Raw genomic sequence first — 16,429 nt, 5'->3', positions numbered from 1 at the left:
CCAGCTTCTGGAATACACAGGGAGAGAGCAGATGCTGGGCCAGATGAAGCTGAACAAAGCTGAGCCAGTGAACTCAGTCTTTGGGCTCAGGGTCAACTACACCATTCAAAAGGAACTAATGGCACAGAACTGGGATTAGTTTCTGAATCGGCTTCAGGGAGGTTCTCTTAGAAGGAGGGGAAAGTGCCCCCATGTCAGTTACTAACAAAGAGAGGAGGAGAATGGGAGGCAGGAGAAAAGCTACATGAGAAGTTGGGGTTAGCAAAAGTTACTTAGAAACAACCCCAGAGGGATTCCACTCACCAGGCTGAACTTCTCCTTCACGGGTCCATAGTCACTCATTAGTTTGCTTTTCATATTCAGTTTCAGGATATCACCACTGGAAGTGCCAACATAGAAGTAACTATCATCTTCTGCCATCTGAGGGAAGGTTTAAATAAGGAGATCAAGATCAGGTCATCTATCTATCTAGACATTTATTCCATGCCCATGATTGTGGTGTATGAGTGGCTTTACTTCAGCATATTGTCCAGATTTTATTTGGGATGATGTGGGTAAAGTTTATGTTCAAACACTCACAAAATGTTCCAGAGCTCTGTTGAAAGTTAAGACATTTTCCTAACTAAATCTTGTTAACATTCATAAGCAGAAAAGGGATTCCCAAGAGAAAAATGCTACAGGACACAGCCTGCTACATTATTACAAATAGTCTTGATCACCCATAAGTCTGCTTAGATATATAGTTTCCACAGAAGAATACTTACCATAATACATGTGATTACTCTTTTCAGTGACCCTGTTTGGCATTCTGTTGGCCGGATTTTCCGATTTGGTAGATCTAGTTCCCATACTCGAATAGTCCCACTGTAGCACAAGAACACACATCATAATCAAATTTATATATGCAGGAGTCTCTGAGACCTTCTAATACAGCAGTGTTCAAAAAGGACATTTAGTATGTTCTGTCTGGGATCCCTCATCTTCTTAATATAGAAAGGAAAAAAGTACAATTTTAGAGAGGCAAAAAAGGAACCTGTCCTTTTTATAAGGTAGGTTCTTGGTAACTTCTACTGCACCACTTACACCCATGTTGACTTATCTGGTAGAAGTATAAACTATGCTCTTCGGGAACATGTAACGACCTAGACACCTGCCATTACTCAGAGAGACATGCACTGTGGGGCCCTGATGGCTCAGGTTATTTCTGAGAAGAACAGGAAAGGGACTATCCAGGGCATCCAAGACTATTTTCTAGTACTGTAACTTCACTAGCAACACAGGAGCCACCATATTATTTATTACCCATAAAAAACTACATTAAAAGAACATTCAAGTTGAAAACTCAAACACTCAAAAGTTAGGAAATGCCAGAATGAAAGATGCCCATGAACCTTAATTCAGTCCTTTTGTGCTGATGCATTATGATACGGTCTTTAATTACATGCAAACATACTACTTTTTGCACAGGACTCCTGCATCATTCCTTCTATGGGGAATCATCATTGAGCAAGTCTGTTTCTAGTGGGGTCCCACAGGAATTGGTTCCTGGCCCTACGCTATTTAACATTTTTATCAATGACCTGGAAAAAAACTTAAAATCACCACTGATAAAGTTTGCAGATGACACAAAAATTGGGGCAGTGGTAAATAAAGAAGAGGATAGGTCACTTACACTGAGCAATCTAGATTGCTTGGTAAGCTGGGCACAAACAACCAATGTGTGTTTTAATACGGTTACATGTAAATGTATATGTTACGCTGACAGACCCCAGTCGTCAGCAGGTGGGCTTGAACCTGGGACCTCTGAAGCTTAGTGCATGAGCCTCTACAGCATGAGCTAAAAGCCAACAGCCTGTTAGCTAAGGTCGTAGAGCAGACTCATTTTAACTCGCTAAGTGGCCTCAGTGCCACTAGATCAGTAGTTCTAACTTTTGTATTGGTGACCCCTTTCACATAGGAAGCCTCTGAGTGCGACCCCCCCTTATAAATTAAAAACACTTTTTTATATATTTAACACCACTATAAATGCTGGAGGCGAACGGGGGTTTGGGGTGGAGGCTGGCAGCTCGCGACCCCCCATGTAATAACCTCGCGACCCCCTAAGGGGTCCCGACCCCCAGTTTGAGAACCCCTGCACTAGATGGTACAGAACACCATACCCAGAAGGTGTGTGAGTTACACCTAGGAACAAAGAATGGAGGCCATACCTACAGGGAAGCAGGAACTCTGAAAAAGATTTGGGCAGGGTGGTGGATAATCAGATGAACAGGAGCTCGCGTGGCCAAAAGGGCTATTGTGATCCTGGGATGCATAAACAGGGGACTCTCAAGTAGAAGCAGAGAAGTTATTTTATCTCTGTGTTTGGCACTAGTGCAACCGCTGCTGGAATACTGTCTCCTGTTCTAGTGTCCACAAATCAAAAAGGTTGTTGATAAATTGGAGAGGGTTCAGAGAAGAGCCATGAGAATGATTAAAGGATTAGAAAACATGCTTTATAGTGATAGACTCCAGGAACTCAATCGATTTAGCTTAACAAAGAGAAGGTTAAGGGGCGATAGGATTACAGACTATAAGAATCTACATGGGGAACAAATATTTGACAATGGGCTTTCAAGCTAGTAGAGCACAATTCAATGGCTGGAAATTGAAGCTAGACAAATTCAGACAGGAAATAAAGTGTATATTTTTAATAGGGAAGGTAATTAATTATTGGAACAATTTACCAAGGGTTGTGGTGGATTCTCCATCACTGGCAATTTTAAAATCAAGACTGGATGTTTTTCTAAAAGATATTGCTCTAGGAATTGGGGTGGGGGGAGTTCTATGGCCTGCGTCATATAGTAAGTCAGACCAGATGATCGCAGTGGACCCTTCTGGCCTAGGAGTCTATGAACTATCTTATGATCAGATCATAGGACCACTACATAATTGAACAAAAAATGAGGATGTCAATCAGAACTGTTCTACCACCAAGGCACTGTAACAAGCAGAGAGCACAAGGGCCTACAGATATGTCACAGTGAGCAGTTTGCTTCTCTGTTTCGACCTCCTTGTGGAGAGTACAACCGGAGAGCTGGATGGGGCTGTAGAACCAGAGCTGGAAGTACTTACAATCAGGGCTGGCTCCAGACACCAGCCCAGCAAGCAGGTGCTTGGGGCGGCCCCTGGAAGGGGGCGGCACATCCGGCTCTTCGGTGGCAATTCGGCGGCGGGTCCCTCAGTCCGTGTCAGAGGGAAGGATCGGCCGCCGAATTGCCGCCGAAGAATGAAGCAGCGGCGTTAGAGTTCCCGATCGCGGCTTTTTTTTTTTTTTTTTGCTTTTGCTTGGGGCGGCAGAAACTATGGAGCCGGCCCTGCTTACAATGATAAAACAGCACAGTGCCACTGAAAAGGAATTGCAGCTTTTTCTCACCTCTTCCCTACCCCCCATCCGACCACTATCCTCGAGTCCCTTCATGTCACTCCACTCCTGTACTATCTCCCCCTCATCTCGCACGCTTTGTTCCCTGAGCATTTAGTGCTCACTACATTTTAAAAACCCAACTCTAATTTCTAATTGAAAAACCCATCAGAACCAACAAGATGTGTGGACAGACTGACGAGCAAGTCCGTCATCTCCTCAATCTGCCTTCGTTGGTTATCACTTGCAGTGCTAGGTCTAAATCTAAGCTGAGAGAGCTTCAAGCAGGGACCTTCTCTTTCCTATGTTCTGCCTAGCACACTTGGAGTGCCATTGCCATCATTTTCAGAAGCACCCACAATTCCCATTGATTTCAATGGCAGCTGCAGATCCCCAGCATCTTTAAAAAGCAAGCCATATACAAGTAATAATATATTTAAATGTGGAAATATGACTGTTTTGCATCAAAGAGCTCTCTTATACCGTACGGGGTGATACCCTCACTGGCTGTGATATGCAGTAAAGAAAAAAATCCAGCAATCTCTGAGCTGTCACTGCTCCTGCGTTAACATGCCATTGTTCAGAGCCATTTATCAACTGCTCTTCTCGGGTAAACATTAGGAAGCAAATATTTTACCTGCTGCATGGGGAGTGCTGAATACAAACCCCTGCCATCAGTAACAGAACTGATGCACGCAGTTCCCTGCGCACTGCTTTGAAAACACTCTTTGTGTGGAACAAGCAGAAATGCCTGTAAGGGACAAGCTGATGGATATTCATAGGCCCCTTGACAGTGATAGGAAAAAACGTTAACACTCCACATTGCTTAACTTTCCTTCCATCTAGGTAAACAGTCTTTGTAGAAGGAAATAGCTTTGTGGGTTTCCCCCCCCCCCAACAGTTCTCTACTATCGGCTACACAAGACCTCCTTACTTTCCAGCACTAATGAACGCCTCATCTCTGCAGTTGGAGAACGCCAGGACGGTAGCATTTCCAGCACTACGGGCTGAAGCAGGGCTGCCGCAGATGGCATCTCTCTTAGCTATGCTCCATACAACCACGCTGCAGGGAAAGAAGGGTTTAAAAAAATGTTTCAACTTGTTTAAATCATAAGAAAACGTCACCAATCAATAGAGTGAAGCTATCTTCCCAAACATGTTGCTAGATGAATCCAGGCTTGGGGCCACTTTGCAGAGAAAACGTTCACCCACACTTTTTGTACATAGATATATAGAATCGCAATTCATGTCTCTTGTTCATAAAGCAGCTTAGTGGGTTTGTGCACTAGCCTTTTAACCCCTGTTGGCCAAGATTTTAATCATGTCTTAGGTCATCAGTAGAAACTGATCTGATGGATCTCATCCTGTCCCCATTGTGACAGATAGGACAACTTCCTGCAATATCTTTTGGAGACCATATTGTATTAAGTGTATGAATGGGTTAAGTATCACCGTTGGCCAGGCACTGTATGAACGCCACAGAGGGAGGATTACCACAGTTCCTCCAGGAAGTGAAAACAGAAAACAGCAGGGGAAGATTAAGGCAAATCACTCAGGTTATAACACCTCCAGACAGGTACCACCTCCTGGGGATGCTCGCATATTCTGGTTCAAACTAGATTCTCCAGAGACCAACATACAAAGAAAGGACTTTTGAATAAACAGCCCAACCTTAAACTGACTCAAGATCAGCATTCTGGTTCTAAGACAAATGAACTTGTAATCATGGGGAAAACCCAGTCGTGGGTTTTGAAGGACTAAAACCTGCCAAAGCCTCTAGGTTGGGGTTGAGGTGACCGCTGATAAGCTTTTTAGCATGTGTGTAGTTTCTTTTATTGTTTTAATATGTTTTATCTGTAATGCTTTCACCTTAAGAATAAAGGTAACTGCTAAGAAGGAGCTGTGTTGTAACTTGTAACTGCTGGCCATACACTAGTCAGAGCCCTCAGAGAGCAGGCAAAATGCAGACGCTGGTCTTTTAGGCAGTCTGGCTTGTTGGCGATATGACAGTAAACATCATGGAGATGTGCAGTCTTAAAAACCCTGGTCAGAAGGGAGTGACACATGGGTCTCTGCCTAGGAGTGGTGATGGCTGAAAGCTGGAAACCTTTAAGAGGGTGTCCTCAAGGGACCACAGAGGGGGAAATACAGGTGCAGTTACCCTGAAACTGTGATGCCCACCATAAAGACACCATACCATTTCACATCTTTGGCTTTCGACTGGCCAGGAGTGGAGCAGCAGAGACGATGCAAGTCAGGAATCAGGTACAGTGTCAGAGCCACACAGAACTTGCCTGAAATAGGGCCCAACCACGCAAACACTCAGTAAGCACCAGGGCAGTAGTCCTGATTGAAGTCAACGGGGCTGCTCCTGGTAGTAAGCACTACACACAATAATAAGTGTTTGTAGGATTGGGCCCTACATCTTTCTCATCTGTGCTACAATAGTATTACTTCACTTTCATCTCTTCTCAATTGACTCACAGTTTAAAAATATTATATATTGCCCTGCGTGTATTCAAGTCTTCCTCTGTTATTTGTGTGCTCAGTTTACCATACAGTGTAAACAGCATATTTCAAATAAAAACTAGATGGGCTGTAACACGGCCCAGGGCAGAACTCAATCATGGGGATATCTGCAGAGAGATGCACAGTTTTAGACATACAACTCCCATGAGAAGACCTATGCTTTCAATCCATTGCATAGCTCCGCAGAGAACCTCATCATTAAAGGCATGAATGTTTTTCCCTGCATTTATGACTGGGTGTATAGGCCCCATCCAATGACTGACAAGGATAGAAGCCATGTGCAGAGAAACCCACAGCTGCCAGCCCCTCTCATTGCATGGGAATGTGACTGGCAAATAATTCTGTCATGAGGGACGAGAAGGTGAGTGTGCTCCTGACAGTCTCTTTTGGCCAAATTCAAAGATGAACCTACGCTGATGTAATTTATATCTTCTTCATGTCCATACGTTAAGCCAAACAGATTCCCTAAAACTCAAGCAGTAAGATTCAGAGCTGATGTGTCAGGGGCCTGCATCTAAATGAGTGTGAATTACACTGTATATGAGAGAAGGTGCATAGTATGCCAGCTTCGACTCCCCTCTGCACTGTGGGCTGTGCTGGGAATCAAACTCACAATAGCAGGAGAGGAAGCTGCCAGCAGCATTTTTGCCTTCATTTATTTGGTCCTCAGACACGGGAAGTTTCCTTTTAACCTGGCCCTCTGCTTATGTGACTTCTTTGATGGGGGAGGAGAGAGATTCAAAATTTAATCTTGTTACCTGCCATCATCCTGGCCTCCCAGTGACACCAAGTAAAGTTCATTTGGAGAGAACGCCAGTTTTTCAACTTTCCCCTTGTGAAGTGACAGCCGAGCAAGCAGCTCTCTCTTCTTGTAGTCCCACAAAATTATATCTGCCTGGGGTCCAAAGAACATTAGTTAGAATTTCCTCAGGTTCTTAGGTGCAAAAGGTGCTTCTAAGTTAGGCTTCTTTCCAGCCCAGGACTCCATTTGTATGAATACTCTTCAGATTAGCCACACTAAGGCCATGTCTACACTAGGAGTGCTTTACCAGTATAGGAACAGCGGCATATTATACCAGCAAAGCTGCCCTTTGTACCACGATAGTAAAGCCACCCCCCATGAGCAAAATAAACTATACTGGCAAAAGGGCAGCTTTGCTGGGATAGCTCCACCTATACTAGGTGCTTCTGTCAGCCCAGCTATATTGGGCGGCACTCATCTTTTCATATCCTTGATTGACATCATGATGCTGGTGAAAGTAACTGTGTAGATCTGGTCTAAGAGACATCCCAAAAGTAAAGAAGGACTTCCCAGTTTAAGACTGTGTTTCATTTTAGAGTCAGTGTAACATCAGGGCCAAGAGGACAACAAGGGACAATGTACAAGATTGAGCGGTCCAAACTGGACATTTTAAAATAGTGCAAGGTGCTACTGCCCCTTTCGTACAAGGATATTAGGGTGCCCTACAAAGAGTAATTAATTAATTCATTCATTCATTCATTCATTCCTGTGAAGAAGGCAAAAAAGGGCGAGATTTTCAAAGATCGTGGGTGTCTAAACATGCAGTTATACACCCAGTGGGATTCTCAAAAGCATCTAAGTGACTCTGGAGCCCAAGTCCCATTTTCAAAAGCGATTGATACATTTAGCAGCCTAATGGGACATGGGAACCTAAGTAACTTTTGAAAATGGGACTTAGGCATTTTGGAAAATTTTACCCTAAGTGACTTGCTTACGGTCACATAGCAATTCAGAGGGAGATCTAAGAGTACATGCCTCCCAGTCCCCTGAAATGCTTTTCCTCTTGTAGCAATTTTCCCCTCAAAACAAAAGCTTCAATTATTGTTTAAAAAACAAGAACTCCCACTGCCAAAAGCTCAGCTCTGAATCAGTTAGCCTATACTGATATAGTTAAAAATAACAGGGCCTGCTGCTATAGCCTTTACTCACAGGCTTTGTGCTACTAAGTCAACAGAACTACACGCAAGACTACAGACTACAAGATCTGTCCTCTGAGGAGGAAGATTTCAGTTTGATACTCACCCCGAAGTCATTATTCAATCCCCCAAAGGTTAAAATAATCATTTAAAAAATATTACTCACCTTGAAGCCCATGAAAGTGACCTGTCCAGAAGCAACATAACATCCACTCCGAGACACAGTAACACAGGAGACATTGTTAGTGTGGCCGTGCAGGAAAGCTTGTGTGTTATTGTTCAGGCCTTGAATAATTACAGTACATCCCAGAGGATAGATAAAGTGCTCCCGATCAGGGTGGCAGATCAGACCAAAAGGTATATGCCCTACAACAGAAAGGGAGTAAGAGAGAGAATTCAGAGATTTTAAGGCCAGAAGAGACCATTAGATCATCATATCACAGGCTCTTAAATTACACCCAATTACCCCTGTATTGAGCCCAATAACGTATGTCTGACTAAACACAACTTGCGTTTGGCCAAAGCCTAATTTTCAGAAGAGAGTTATTCTTTAACCTCTAAATCAGGGAAGCATGATCAACGGTCCCACTACTTTCTTATGTGTGGCATGGCTGCCAGAGCTCAGGTTTATAACCTATGAGCACAGTCTCATTCTCATCCCAGAGGGAGGAAGGCTGGCCCAGTGGTTAGGACACTAGGCTTGGACTTGGGAGACTTGGTTCCAATTCCCTGCTCTGTCAGATTTCCTTGTGACCTTGGGCAACTCACTTAGGCTGTCTGTGCCTCAGTTTCCCATCTGCAAAATGGAGATAATAGCACTGCTCTGCCTCACAGGGGAGTTAGTAGGCTAAATACATTAAAGATTGTGGGCTGGTCCACACTAACCCCCCACTTCGAACTAAGATATGCAACTTCAGCTACGTTATTCACGTAGCTGAAGTTGAACCATCTTAGTTTGAACTTACCGCGGGTCCACACGCGGCAGGCAGGCTCCCCGTCGACTCCGCGTACTCCTCTCACGGAGCAGGAGTACCGGCGTTGACGGCGAGCACGTCCGGGATCGATTTATCACGTCTAGACAAGACGCGATAAATCGATCCCAGAAGATCGATTGCTTACCGCCGGACCAGGAGGTAAGTATAGACGTACCCTGTGAGGTGCTCAGATGCTTTGATGAGGGGAGTCAGATAAGTAAAATCAATTGATCGATTCCATCGACCCCTTTGTTCCCTCTCTTCTTCATTTATTCCCTCTCCCACATTCAATTATCACCTCCCTTTTCCTACTCTCACTCCCTTTTAATATTTCCCCATGTTTCTCGCTCCATCACACAAATCCTCTCCTTTGCTCTTCCTTGAAATCCATGGAACCAAAAGTTCAAATCCAGTTCTTGGCCTTATCCATGTTCTTCGTGTGTCTAAGGTAGATACGTGCATTTTGGGGCCGGCAAAGGGATCCCTGAATAGCTATAGTTTGTAAAGGTCCATGAAAGGAGTTCTGGAAATGTAATGTCCCTTCACCAGTATCAAAATGCATCCACCTCTGGGGCACAGAGCTGGGCAGCCTAGAAGATAACAGGCACACTGTGCAACAATGTTGGGAGAGGAGGTTTTGGACAAGAAGCTAGGGCAAACCCCCTTCTCTTATGATAAATGCTTTGGGATTTTAACATCCATGCAGAGCACACACATGGAAGCTTAGTTTTAAAATTCTCATCGGGAGATACACAGTAAAGTGCATGAATTCTGTTGCATCCACCTCAGGCCCATGCAGAACACAGGCAAGGCCAAGAACTAGATTTGAACCTTTGGATCTCAGGATTTCAAAACTAAGGCCATCCCTCTGGAAACCAACATAAATTTCACTGGGATCACACCCTAGTCCAGATGTTATTGTTGATGTAGCATAGCAGGCAGGTGTGCCACTGTACTCAGGGCCGGCTCCAGGCACCAGCTTACCAAGCAGGTGCTTGGGGCGGCCACTTTGGAGAGGGGCGGCACGTCCAGCTGTTCGGCGGCAATTCGGCGGACGGTCCCTCACTCCTGCTCGGAGCGAAGGACCTCCCGCCGAATTGCCGCCGCAGATCGCGATCGCGGCTTTTTGTTTGTTTGTTTGTTTTTGGTTTTGTTTGGCTGCTTGGGGCGGCCAAAACCCTGGAGCCGGCCCTGACTGTACTGACAGGTGCAAGAGATGCACCCCTGCCTTGAGATTACAAAATCGAGACCCAAGACAAAGAGTGATGACAAAGAAAAAACAGGCCAATGTGGGTGACAGAATGAGAGGCTGGGGTGGGTGGGCTTGGTGAGGCCGGGTGGGAAGAGGGTGACTTCATTGCTCTGCAGGCAATTCTGCCAGACAGAGATGTTTTTAGTAAGTTAAAATGAGTGGCAGGGTCCAGAGAGAGGGCCTGGCAGGAGGGGAGCAACGGGGTGTGCATGGGACCCCAAGTTAGCCCTCAAACACACTGGACCCGCAGAGGCAGGTCACCACTCCCCAGGGATGGGGGAGGGGCCTTTTATCAGAGATTGAAATAGATCATGAGATGAGGTCAGGTCCCCCAACCCTGCCCACCACCAAACCCAGCCCTCCCCACTAGATTCCCCCCCCAAACCTCCATCAGGGCCCGCAACCCAGCCCCCAATACAGCCCTCCCCACTAGATCTCCCCAACCCAGCCCCCAATACAGCCCTCCCCACTAGATCTCCCCAACCCAGCCCCCAATACAGCCCTCCCCACTAGATCTCCCCAACCCAGCCCCCTCATACAGCCCTCCACACTAGATCTTCCCCAGCCCCACATCAGGGTCCCACACCCAGCCCCCAATGCAGCCCTCCCCACTAGATCCCTTCAAGCCCCCCAACCCAGCCCCCCACGGAGACGCCCTGGCACCAGGGTCACCCCGCAGCGGCCCGCGGCCGCGGCGCAGCCCGGCGCGATACCGTTGAAGCCGATGACCGCCTGCAGCTCCAGCTCGCACAGCGCGTCACTCTGGGGTCCCGGCTCCCCCGCCATGGCGCTGCCGCCCGCTCCCCTCAGCCAGCGGCTGTGTACACCCGGCGCTATGGAAACCGCGCCTGCGCACCAACCCCCACTCCCTCCCCCGTGCCGAAGGCTGCACATGCGCAGAGCCACAGTCTGGGCCCAGAGGAGAGGAGCAGGGAGGGGATGCAGGAGGGCAAAGGTCATGACCCGAAAGCACCCTGTACGGCTCAGGGCAGAGGTCATGACTCTACAGTGAACCTAATCCCCCATGGACACAACCTGGGCATCTAGGGTGCAGTCCCCAGAGACCAGCAGGCTCCCAGGGCTGCAACCCTGCCTGGAGGGACCAGGCTTCCCCTCCTGCACCCTGGGGTGACCCAGCACCCCCCGAAGATGTGCCCTCCTGGAGGGACCTGGCGTCCCCCAACCCTGCTCTAGGGTGCATCCTGCATGGAGGGACCAGGCATCCCCTCCTGCACTCCAGGGTGACCCAGCATCCCCACCCAAGGGTGTGCCCCCCTGGAGGGACCTGGTGTCCCCCAACCCCACTCCAGGGTGCACCCCATGTGGAGGGACCGGGAATCCCCATGCCAGGATGTGCCCTGCCTGCAGGGGTCCCGGCATCCCCCCCACCCCCTGGGATGCACCCTGCCTGGAGGTGACCCACACGAGGGTGCATCCTGTGTGCAGAATATGCTGGAAGATGCCAGTGATTGATTCCAATGGAACCAGGTCAGGATCAGTCTAAATAGCTAGTTGGCCTAAACACTACAGCACTGGGGAGCTAGACAATCAAATACCTGATTAGGCCTCATAGCAGAGGGCAGTAGGGGACACAGACCAATCAGAATGTTGCAAGTTAGCTCTAGTGCCAGAAGGGATTGAGGAAAAGTGCTCCTGGTTCCGTTGCCTGCTGCCAGTGTTGCTGTGACAGGAGCCAACTTGAGGCTCTGCTGCTCTCTTTGTCTGGTTTTTGGAGATACATGGCAATCAAGCTCTAAATGGAGAAATGTGTACATGCTGCTTATTTTTCTGTATTTTTAGATTTCTTCTGAAAGAGTAATGCTACAATCAAATATTTATATAGCTGCTGCTAACCAATTCACCCATAGTGTCACTCAGGAGTTCTGAAAGTTGCCAGCAGCTTTGCTGATCTGTGTGGTTTAGAGTCAAGAGTATATATTCCTTGGCACTTTTTTCCTCATTGTCAAGCAAAACTAATGTTTGTAAATGAAAATGTCCAGAATTATCCAGTTATGCCCTCATTTTATTTCCCATTTGATCTGGCTCCTATCCCTCTGATACAGTAAGCAGAGACCCTATGTTTAATAGGATTGGCCTACTTTTCAGCAAAGCCACCACTTTTTGCCTCTTCTAAGACAGGACAGCCCAACGTTCTACTTTTTAAGAGTGCTGGTTTACTTGCCCTACTTTCATATGGCAGGTCTACCTGGTACAATGAAAGGAAAGCTTTCTTATGAGGAATCTGTGCAACCCACCTGGGGAATTAGTTTTGTCTTCTAAATCCTTTTGATGTGTGTTTGTTTGTTATAAGGATGGTATCATTTATTTGTATTGTGGAAACACACTGAGGCCTCCACCAGGGATGGGATCCTATTGCTCTAGGCACTGTACAGACATAACAAAAAGACTGCCCCAGACCCAAAGAGCTTACAATCTAAGTAAAAGACAAGAGGCTACAGCTGGCTGTAACAAGCAGATGTCAGAAGCACAAAATAACAGTGAGAGAATTATGATCAGTGTGATAAACAGGGGTCACAGATATGTACCTGCCTCAGATATGGATGATAAGCATGTTCTGCTGTATGTGTGGAAGGGTACCATTTAAAAAGCAAATCAGTGTAGTGTAAATACCTTCGCACTAATGAATCTCATCAATACAGCATTATTGTTGAACTTTTACAGGCACAAAAGTCAGGAAATGCAAAGTTGTTGTTCCCACAGAGACAGTTACTTTCTCACCTGTGTATACAGCATTTTGCATTACGCTGTGTGCTGTCAGATTTATGACTTGACTTAAATGTATAAAGTGACTGAGTTGCAGTTGCTATGGGAATTCTCAATTTGTGTTTAAATTCCCAACCTGAACATCAATTAATGTCAAAGTTTGCCTGAATTTTCTTGTTTATTTTAGATTATAAAAATAAATTTAAAGTATAAAAAGAAAATGGAAAAGAGCCTTCTTGATCAAACTGCCTTTGCAATAAACAGGTGCAGAACTCCGATTCATCACATGTATATATCCGGGGTGCCGCTCATGCATATGTTTAAATGTTGGGGCATTGAAATGAACAAGGGAATATGTGCATATTTCCAGAGCTCTGCATCAGTATATATAATAATGGGACATTAAAATAAATTGATTAGGCTAAATTCATCCCTGATGTAAATCCATGGGATTCTTTGGAGTTACACTGTAGTGAATTTGGCCTATTATACATGTTTGAAATCCTGTTAGATAAAAATAGGTATCCTAAGATGTGTCCATCTTAACGTAGAAGGAACAACTCAGTTGAGTTCAGTCTCCAATGACCCTTTTAATTCTAGGCTTCTCTGTTAAGGCTGTCAGTAAGGGGATTACAGAATGACAGTTGTGCTGGTAGTATATTTGTGATGTGATTATCTGTCCCCTGGAGAATGAAATGAGATCCACCATCTCATTTCACATAGGTCACCAAGAAGCAGCAAAGTTCTGGCTCTGCTGACCTGAGCTGTAGTCAAGTAACAGCACAACAGAGATGAAGGATGATCCAATGGTTAGGGCACTAGCCTAGAACTTGGGAGTGTTGATTTAAATTCCCTGCTGTGCCACATACTTCCACTGTGACATTGGGCAAGTGCCTTAGCCTCTCTGTTCTTCATCTGTACAATGGGGATAATAGCACTGCCCTATCTCACAGAGTTGCAGTGTGGATAAATACATTAAAAGACTGTGACGTGCTCAGATACTATGGTAATGGGGAGCCATATAAGTACCTTAGGTAGATGAAAGATCTTTTATATCCCATTACCAAGCCGTTGAGCCACCCAGCCCTCACTGCTTTATGATTTTTTTCCTTTCATTGTTTTGAATTTTATACAGCAAGAGAATAAAAGTGCAAAGAAGAAAGTAAATAATAAACACATTTTAAAAGTGACAAAGACCACTCTGCAGATCATGGGGACTGAATGTAATAATCACCCTGATAATTTATTGTGATTTACAGCTGAAATCAGCAGATAGCTTGGGTATGCAGCACATACAGTATCACAAAGGTTGACAGGCTTTGCTGTTGCATCAAAGACGGATAATGCAGCCTCAAGTCTCAAGTGTTTTAGGTACTTTGGATGAGACCCAGTTCCCCTTTACAATCAAATACTCTAAATCTTGATCCAGGCAATACACAAAGGCATAGCAAAGATGGACTGCTAAGTAAGAAGAATTTTGAGCTTGGAAGGGGGTCAGGATTTCTATAGAGGCAGCAAACTCAGCCCCGGGAAAGAATGGAGTCTGATGGGAAACCTGATGGGAGACAGGCTGGTCCGGTATGGGGCCTTTGAAAGAGGGAAACACTAGGAAAATCATAGCAGAACTCAAATGTAAAAAAGAGTTTCTCAGCCAGAGGCAAGGCATGAAGTAACACCACTGAACTTTGTGCCTCGCTTTTATAACTGTCAGATCTCATGAGATGACAAAATAGGAAGCTTGTAGGAAAAAGGTGAGCCATAAGAACAGCCATATTGGGTCAGACCAAAGGTCCATCCAGCCCAGTATCCTGTCTACCGACAGTGACCAATGCCAGGTGCCCCAGAGGGAGTGAACCTAACAGGTAATGATCAAGTGATCTCTCTCCTGCCATCCATCTCCACCCTCTGGCAAACAGAGGCTAGGGACACCATTCCTTACCCATCCTGGCTAATAGCCATTTATGGACTTAACCTCCATGAATTTATCTAGTTCTCTTTTAAACCCTATTATAGTCCTAGCCTTCACAACCTACTCAGGTAAGGAGTTCCACAGGTTGACTGTGTGCTGTGTGATGAAGAACGTCCTTTTATTTGTTTTAAACCTGCTGCCCATTAATTTCATTTGGTGGCCCCTAGTTCTTATATTATGGGAATAAGTAAATAACTTTTCCTTATTCACTTTCTCCACACCACTCATGATTTTATATACCTCTATCATATCCCCCCTTAGTCTTCTCTTTTCCAAACTGAAAAGTCCTAGCCTCTCTAATCTCTCCTCATATGGGACCCGTTCCAAACCCCTAATCATTTTAGTTGCCCTTCTCTGAACCTTTTCTAATGCCAGTATATCTTTTTTGAGATGAGGAGACCACATCTGTATGCAGTATTCAAGATGTGGGCATACCATGGATTTATATAAGGGCAATAAGATATTCCCCGTCTTATTCTCTATCCCTTTTTGAATGATTCCTAACATTCTGTTTGCTTTTTTGACTGCCGCTGTACACTGCATGGACATCTTCAGAGAACTATCCACGATGATTCCAAGATCTCTTTCCTGATTAGTTGTAGCTAAATTAGCCCCCATCGTATTGGATGTATAGTTGGGGTTATTTTTTCCAATGTGCATTACTTTACATTTATCCACATTAAATTTCATTTGCCATTTTGTTGCCCAATCACTTAGTTTTGTGAGATCTTTTTGAAGCTCTTCACAGTCTGCTTTGGTCTTAACTATCTTGAGCAGTTTAGTATCATCTGCAAACTTTGCCACCTCACTGTTTACCCCTTTCTCCAGATCATTTATGAATAAGTTAAATAGGCTTGGTCCTAGAACTGACCCTTGGGGAACACCACTAGTTACCCCTCTCCATTCTGAGAATTTACCATTAATTCCTACCCTTTGTTCCCTGTCTTTTAACCAGTTCTCAATCCATGAAAGGATCTTCCCTCTTATCCCATGACAACTTAATTTATGTAAGAGCCTTTGGTGAGGGACCTTGTCAAAGGCTTTCTGGAAATCTAAGTACACTATGTCCACTGGATCCCCCTTTTCCACGTTTGTTGACCCCTTCAAAGAACTCTAATAGATTAGTAAGACATGATTTCCCTTTACAGAAACCATGTTGACTTTTGCCCAACAATTTATGTTCTTCTATGTGTCTGACAATTTTATTCTTTACTATTGTTTCAACTAATTTGCCCGGTACTGACGTTAGACTTACCGGTCTGTAATTGCTGGGATCATCTCTAGAGCCCTTTTTAAATATTGGCGTTACATGAGCTATCTTCCAGTCTTTGAAATATGCGATGGCATCCGCAAAAGGACCTGCTCAGAACATCTACACACATAACTTCGTCTGAAACACTGAAGCCCTGAGTCCATTCTGTTCCTCCAGTTTAAAATCTGTCACGTTCAGCGGAGTCATACTAGCATAAAATTGATGAGAAGGAGTGGAGATTCAAGCCCCATCATATCTTTTATCTTACAAGATGCATTCCGAAGAATAGAGGTAATTGCTAATTATTCACATGGCTGCATAGCTGACTAGTGTGTAAGTTAGCTATTATTCCCTCTTCTTGTCTCATAGCATTTCTGGGACTGCTTCCCTT

General features: G+C 45.1%; 1 protein-coding gene across 1 annotated transcript in view; it reads right to left on the bottom strand.

Annotated features, from left to right (window-relative positions):
• The window catches only part of CFAP52 (cilia and flagella associated protein 52), a 30,111-nt gene extending 19,232 nt beyond the window's left edge, over positions 1–10,879 (bottom strand). Inside the window, exons 1-6 of the mRNA XM_065415902.1 lie at positions 10,807–10,879; positions 8,034–8,233; positions 6,688–6,824; positions 4,335–4,463; positions 765–864; positions 304–420 (exon numbers count right to left, since the gene is read on the bottom strand). Of these exons, the coding sequence (XP_065271974.1) occupies positions 304–420; positions 765–864; positions 4,335–4,463; positions 6,688–6,824; positions 8,034–8,233; positions 10,807–10,879 (756 nt within the window). The remainder of the gene's footprint in view (positions 1–303; positions 421–764; positions 865–4,334; positions 4,464–6,687; positions 6,825–8,033; positions 8,234–10,806) is intronic.
• Between the last annotated feature and the right edge of the window lie 5,550 nt (positions 10,880–16,429).

The sequence above is a fragment of the Emys orbicularis genome, chromosome 13 (genome assembly GCF_028017835.1).
Source record: "Emys orbicularis isolate rEmyOrb1 chromosome 13, rEmyOrb1.hap1, whole genome shotgun sequence".
Classification (NCBI taxonomy): Eukaryota; Metazoa; Chordata; order Testudines; family Emydidae; genus Emys; species Emys orbicularis.
This window is presented reverse-complemented; position numbering and strand designations above follow the sequence as displayed.